The sequence below is a fragment of the Vicia villosa genome, linkage group LG7 (assembly GCF_029867415.1).
Source record: "Vicia villosa cultivar HV-30 ecotype Madison, WI linkage group LG7, Vvil1.0, whole genome shotgun sequence".
NCBI classification, from domain to species: Eukaryota; Viridiplantae; Streptophyta; class Magnoliopsida; order Fabales; family Fabaceae; genus Vicia; species Vicia villosa.
The window spans coordinates 86,930,707-86,937,940 of NC_081186.1; the positions used below are offsets into that span (position 1 = coordinate 86,930,707).

At 31.3% G+C, this 7,234-nt stretch overlaps 1 protein-coding gene across 2 annotated transcripts; it reads left to right on the top strand.

Annotated features, from left to right (window-relative positions):
- The first annotated feature begins 3,867 nt into the window (after window positions 1-3,867).
- LOC131617709 (vacuolar protein sorting-associated protein 29) lies at window positions 3,868-6,646 on the top strand. Of its 2 annotated transcripts, none has more exons than XM_058888969.1 (4): window positions 3,868-4,003; window positions 4,940-5,108; window positions 5,761-5,898; window positions 6,080-6,646. In XM_058888969.1, the coding sequence occupies exons 2-4, from the start codon at window positions 4,977-4,979 to the stop codon at window positions 6,380-6,382; spliced, it is 573 nt and encodes a 190-aa protein (XP_058744952.1). In that variant the 5' UTR covers window positions 3,868-4,003; window positions 4,940-4,976; the 3' UTR covers window positions 6,383-6,646. The 2 variants fall into 2 exon arrangements, with proteins under 2 accessions (XP_058744952.1, XP_058744953.1); XM_058888970.1 differs by lacking the exon at window positions 3,868-4,003 and adding an exon at window positions 4,090-4,235.
- The last annotated feature ends 588 nt before the right edge of the window (window positions 6,647-7,234 follow it).

The following is a 7,234-nucleotide window of genomic DNA, read 5'->3' on the forward strand; positions in this document are numbered from 1 at the left end:
TACTGGAATCAACCAACTTTACTCACGTAAGTTTTATAACGATTTAAAGTGAAATCACGTTATGGTATGATATCGTTTACTTGTTTTGATGTTTTTGCTAATTTGAATGTATTTGTTATAATTTTTTGCGTATTTGTAATTTGTTTATCATTTAATATTGACATGTTTATATTCTACTCACTTTTGAGTTGTATTATATTCGCTCCAGATATTTTAATGTTGTACCATTAAGACCCTTCAATATCAATAAATTAGAGTGTTTGATCAATGATAGTGTTTCTTTTTTAGCCTAGCAAATTCTTCTTTTATCGTTTCATCAGACTTGAATCACAAGTTAGAGCTTTTAAATGAAGATATTGAGTTACTTGATTCAAATCAAGTGTTAAGTGTGATTCGAATCAGGAACCTAGTGAAAATTGAGATTTTCCTCTGAATGAACTGATTCAAATCACCAAATGAATCTAATTCGAATCACAACCTCATGTGACTCGAATCAAGTGTTATTTCTCATTCGAATGAGATGTCTCCATGAAGTCAAATTTGTACTCTGCTTTACTCAAATCATAGTTTAACAAATCTAATTTTTCATCTTAGAATTAAATAGTTGTTTCATTGATCCAAAAACAACAATGTGAAACTATATGGGAGAAACCAATAGAGACAAAATGTCAATTTCTCTTCTCTTCTTTAGAGTGTCTATTCCTAGCGCTATTATTCTTTATCTTCTTTTCTAGAACAACTTCTTAAGTATTATACATGTCAAATTCACTTCTTTTGTTGCATTTTGTTCATATGCAATTTTTTGATGTTTTGAATGAATTAGAAAGAGTGAGTTGATTAATCTTGTAGTGTTATTCATGATTAATCAAGCTCTAAATATTAATAGAGAAAGAATATCTTAAAACAAAACCAAAGACCAAAGAGAAGCCATAGGATTTTCAAATATGATAAAGCAGCAAATCCTTTATGAAACAAAAGAGAAACCATAGGAGTATAAATTAAGTGATTATAACAATAAATTGATGTTGAAATTAAAGTTGTAAAACTTACTGTTTTAGAACAAACTTTTTCAAGAGAAAGCAACTACTAACCATTGATAATCACACATCAGTTCAAGAAAACTCAACTCTTACATAATTGTTAACATATTGCTAAGATAGGACAATCTTGATCCTGAGATTTATGCTTACCACCATTAATTAGCAATTCTCAATAAAAATCAAAAATTAGTGTGGTACCATTAATTAGCAATTCTCAATAAAAAGAGTAAATAGTGTTTAGTGTGGCTGCTGGGATTCGAGCCTCCACGGCCACAACGTGGAATTCTCACCACTAAACTACAGCCACAACTGTGAACTTGTTCAACATATTTCAATATATAAAGGAGAAAACCTTTTAATGTTAGGTAACTTTGCCCAAATGATTTATAAACATTAAAACGTCTATTATTAAGTCTACCTTTGTTATTGCTGCGTCATTAATATTTTTAAATAATTGCATATTTATCCAAATAACTTAATGGCATCTTTTCACATTCTTCTCATCTTTCACTCTACTCCCCTTTTAATACTAATTTTATTTTTTGTGACACATTTGTTAATACTTATTTTAAAATAAGAGGAGTATATTTTTTTTCTCCTCTTTTAATTAAAGACTTTTTTTATGGGTAGAATTTTTAAAATGATTTTTAAGAAAATCAAAAGAATAATTGATTACAATTTTTTATGTGACAAAATTTTTAGATAATAATATTTCAAAAAAATTTAAAATAGAAAATTGTTTTGAATAGTTTCTCATAAAAGTTACTTTTGACTATATCATTTAAAAAGTTATATAATTTAATTATTTAAAATTTTAATAAATATATAAAATGTTGAATGTTAAAGTTAACTTTTAAATTTATTATAAATAATTTTTCTTAATTTTTAGTAAATTTTTATAAAAATCACTTTGAATATCTATGCAAATTGGATGGTTTAATTTTTTTTAAGAGCGTCGTCAAGCAGGAAAGCACTTAGAGCATGTGATCCCTTATTCTTTCGAGGGCAGGCAATTTTGCCCTTCAAACGTGTTAATCACTATCTAATTAGATCCAATGACTATCTGCACGACGTGCCTCACCTTACACAAACGATTTTAAATGCTCTCACTATATAGTGAGAAAAACACACAATTTCAAGTATTTAATTCCATTTTTCACTTTCACACTACTCTTTATTCTATCATTAAATTAGGCCTTGAAGAGCTAATCTTAAAGGTCATCTCCTCTCCGCCATATCGAAAGTTTTCTCCACCAATCCAAGACCTCATCTCATCGTTTCGTCAATCAAATCTGGTTACCAAGTGGAACAATGGCATTGTTTATGAGAAGCAACATCTTATTCTAATGAATTCCCCGAAGAACAATCATTTCTCCCTTGTAAATCCAGATCTTCGATTATTTCCTCACAAACATCTATCTCTTCCCGAACAATCTAATACGAAACTCCCGAAGCAATTGTGAGTGCGAAAGAGGAATCCTCAAGGACAAATTGCAAAGAAAATATTTAGAGGGAGAGAGATAAATTGTAAACAATTAGAGAAATTCTAAATTTTAGTGTGAAATGAAGGGAGGAAGTGCTTAATATAGGAGAAAAATTGACTCCAAAAGGAAACAATTTATAGACCAATTAACTCACATAATCGATTAGGTCCTAAGTCTAATCGATTAGGTTCCACAAATAATCGATAATTTGTGTCTATTTTGAAAAGTTTGGATAGAGAGTCGTTATCAATCATTAAGACATTATCATAACCGATTATGCAATTGATTTTTCTTCTTCTAATCGATTGGCCGTAAGATCTAATTGATTAGGTAGTTCAAAAAATTCTTTTAATGAAGCCGACAATCTCCTATTCAACTGCTTAGGGCTTAAAAACATTTTTAGGTGTTTTGACATATAAAGGAATTCATATTTTTTTTTAAGTACGTATGTAAGTTGTCTGAGTATGTTAGGAGTTACTTTCCCACTTTCACAAGACTATGGCCACTCAGACTAACACGATTAGATAAGCTTTCACACTTAATCTCTTTCACAATTATGAGTTTTTCAAGTTCCTTTGCCAGATATACCAGTTATATAAGAACTTTTTGGAACCTTGAGTCTTCTACTTGATGAGACTTGAGATGATTTCAAGTCAATAACCATCATCAAAGAGTTGAAAAGATTTTACTACGACTTCAACAACTAGTATTAGTGTTGTCATTATCAAAACACTTGAAGGGTTATCAACAAGAACATCAACTTCATATCTACAAGCACATAAATCCACACACAAGAGTCACAGTCACAATACTAACAAGTGATTTTATCTGAAAATCTCATCGAGGAGTTGATAAAAAATATGTGCCTCGTAGAATACAAAAGAAAGGAGTCTAGAGGCCTGAAAGTGATGTTTAAGTGTTCAAATTAAAATTGAGATGGAGACCAAGATAATAAAAAAATTACAATTATATCTCTATTTATAATGGGAAAACTCTAATCTCTTAAGCTTTGTTTGTGAGGTTGGAGAGAAAAGGAGGCGAGGGCTTTGGAAAAGGTAAATATTAAGTGAAAAGAATACAAGAATTTAGGTGAGGATGGATTTGAAAAATTATTTTTATTTAAAAACGAAAAAATTGTCTAATTTAATGAAACTAAAAAAGTGTATCGAATAAAGAGTTTAAATTTTTTTGAAAGATTTAAATAAATAGTTCAAATATAATTTTTGTTATAGTATTTTAAAAATAAAAAATATATTAATGATAATAATCATTATTTTATCATTTTATATTAAATCTTTATTTTAAAAAATATTAAAAATGAAAGACAAAAACGTATTTAAGTAAAAAAATAAAAAATATTTGATGTAACGGATTCGTGAAACTGATTTGACGTGGATTTGGTGCCTCTGCCGGCGTTTTGATTCTACCGCCCAGCTTGCGATCGGAGTCTCTCTGTGTGCTATTATCAAACAAGACAAGGTTCTCTCTCTCTCTCTCTCTCTCTCTCTCTCTCTCTCTCTCTCTCTCTCTCTCTCTCTCTCATTCCCAATTCCGCTCCTTCGTTTCCCTTTCTTCCGCTTCAACTTTGTATATATTTCATCTGCTAAGAGAGGAGTATTGTTGATTAGCGATTCTTCATAATTTATGCATATGTAGACTTTATAGAAGGGATCAAAGTTAATATCACACCACTGAATACGTTTTTGATTTGGTAATTTTCCCAGAAAGTCTGAATTTGGATTTTAAATTTCCATCTGGTAGATCATACCCTTCAAAAGTTCAAAATTGTTTGTAAGAATCTTGGTTTTGGAAGATATGATAGATCTATATAGTAAATAGTAATTACTTAACATTTAGATGGGTTCAAATCAAGTTATGGGAAGGTTGAAATTAAGTTCTGTGAAGATTAAGAAGGTCTGTCATATGTCAATTTAGAGGTTTTGATAGACTCTTTAGGGGGCACAATGTTTGGTGTCCGGAGGAGCATCAGGAGCAACTTTCGATTAATATCATTTTAGTTGTTGGAAAGGTCTTTGCCATCATTCAACCCGGATATTGTGAAGTGGAAAACTCACATTGGGAGGGAGATTGTTGGAGTTTAAGTGAGAGGGAATTCATATTTTTCAGTTGTCTTAAGATTTTGAATAGAGATGTGTTGTTCTGGTCTTGTTGTTGCTTCTGGCACTCCCCGGATTCCTCAACAATGTCTGCTCCAAAGTGGTTTCCTCTTTAGACATATGCAGGGAGACTGTTGAGCTTTGCTTTTATTAAGTAACTTGTTGTGGTTATTTCAGGCTTGATTACTTTTATTTTAACTTTTATGTGCATGTCTTATCCTTGGTTCTTGTGTGAGTTAAATTGTTTTAACAGTTGGTTGCTGTTTTATAATTTATGGGTGATACTTTGTTTGTGCAGGTTCACTGAGTCAACTTTCAGTTTCTGATTATTGAGGATGGTGCTGGTATTGGCCCTGGGGGATATGCACATACCCCACAGAGCGCCTGATATTCCTGCAAAGTTTAAGTCCATGCTTGTCCCTGGCAAGATCCAGCACATCATATGTACTGGAAACTTGTGTATTAAAGTATGCCCATCTTATCATAATCATAACTCAATTATTTTTGATGATTGATTCCTGCCCCCGTCTTCTTTTCTTGTTGATACTGATAAACAGTGTATATGATTTTCTAACCATTTTTTATGCATGTAAAATTGGTTGATCACTTCCCTTGAGATCAGTGATAGTACCGTGTTATTGGTGACAAGAAAGGAAAGTAATGATTGTAGGTTGTTTTGCTGTTCTTCTTTTGTAAGCATGGGTACTATCGTATGAAGCACAAACACTTCTGTGATTAGGCATATCCCCATGTCCGACATCCGTTCGGTACTCGTATGACAATTCAAACAAGAGTCCCAATTGTATTTTATTTTGCTTCGTCACACCTTAGATAATCCTTGAACAGATGTATGAGTTAAAGATGTGTTGAGGCAAAGTTGATTACATCATTTCTAACTTTTTGGTAGTAGATGAATGAATGTGAAATAGTATCACATCTTGTTTTACTCCCTTGTATTACATCAATCATCTGTTTGCATCTAAAAAAATAATCCAGTACATTTGTTATGGTTTATTTTTTTACATTTGATATTTATTTCTATTCCCATTAACTATGATTTGAAAGTAGAATTTCTTATGATTAAATTTCTAACGTAAGTTTTATGTCATTTATATTCAGGAAGTCCATGACTACCTAAAGACTCTTTGTCCCGACTTGCATATAGCTCGTGGTGAGTATGATGAAGATTCAAGATATCCAGAGACTAAGACACTAACCATTGGCCAATTTAAGTTGGGGCTATGCCATGGTCATCAGGTTTGATTTATTTCTTACTCTGATATTATATGCGCAAAGTTTTCCATTCAACCATCTTCCAGGTTTCACCATTGATTGGATTTTTTAAGAAACTATTTTTGTTTGTGTTTCACAAAAATAATAAAAAAATGTGTTATGATATGTATTGCTAGAAGATGATTATGTCTTAATGATTCTGAAGGTTATTCCATGGGGAGACTTGGACTCACTGGCGATGTTACAGAGACAGCTTGATGTAGACATCCTTGTTACAGGTCACACCCATCAGTTTACCGCTTACAAACACGAGGGTGGCGTGGTTATAAATCCAGGTTCTGCATCAGGTGCCTACAGCAGCATCACCTATGACGTGAACCCAAGTTTTGTGCTAATGGACATTGACGCTCTGCGTGTCGTGGTCTATGTATATGAACTTATTGATGGAGAGGTTAAGGTTGACAAGATTGATTTTAAGAAAACATCCACAAGCGTCCCTGCTCTTTAAACACTTGTATTTTGATCTTACTCTTTTTTTCTCCTTCAAAGTTTACAAGGGTATTTAGCTTTGAAGTTTGAAACACATGTATTTGGCATTATTGTAGGATTTGATCATTATGACCTGTGAGGAACTTATGTGACTGATTAGCAATGGTTTTATGTACCCCTTTTACCAGTGATTGGTCCAGAGATTATATGCCGCAAAATATTTGCTCAAGCAGAAATATGTAACAATGTAGTTTGTATTTCATAAAAAATCAGTTATTTCAAACATCCATAATCTGCACTTAAATGTTAGCTTTTAGTCTTACAAATAACACATGCTGAGACAATTTAAACACGATTTTTTAGTTATGCTACCTTCGATAAACAATAAAAGTCAGGACTCTCTATCCTACTATTTGAAAAAAAAATTAACAAAATAATTGACATTTTTTATTTTTAAGGTGATATTAATTAAGTTTTTATATTTTTTTATAATTTGTAGAAAAGTGATAATAACTACTAGAAATTCATACAGAATCAGTTATTTAAGAGATCCATAATCTGCACTTAAATGTTAGCTTTTAGTCTTACAAATAACACATACTGAGACAATTTATACACGATTTTTTAGTTATGCTACCTTCGATGCAAGGTTACAAAAGGTCTTTCAATAAACAATAAAAGTCAGGACTCTCTATCCTACTATTTGAAAACAAAATTAACAAAATAATTGACATTTTTTATTTTTAAGGTGATATTAATTAAGTTTTTATATTTTTTTATAATTCGTAGAAAAGTGATAATAACTACTAAAATTCATACAAAATCATGAGGTCTGGGATTTAAATCCCGATGATAGCGTTCAACAATATCG

Excerpts from the sequence above, each read along its gene's own strand:
- LOC131617709 (XM_058888969.1), top strand. The coding sequence starts at position 4,977 with ATGGTGCTGGTATTGGCCCTGGGGGATATGCACATACCCCACAGAGCG. Across the intron at positions 5,109-5,760 it reads CTGGAAACTTGTGTATTAAA|GAAGTCCATGACTACCTAAA; the intron begins GTATGCCCATCT and ends ATTTATATTCAG. Across the intron at positions 5,899-6,079 it reads GGCTATGCCATGGTCATCAG|GTTATTCCATGGGGAGACTT; the intron begins GTTTGATTTATT and ends ATGATTCTGAAG.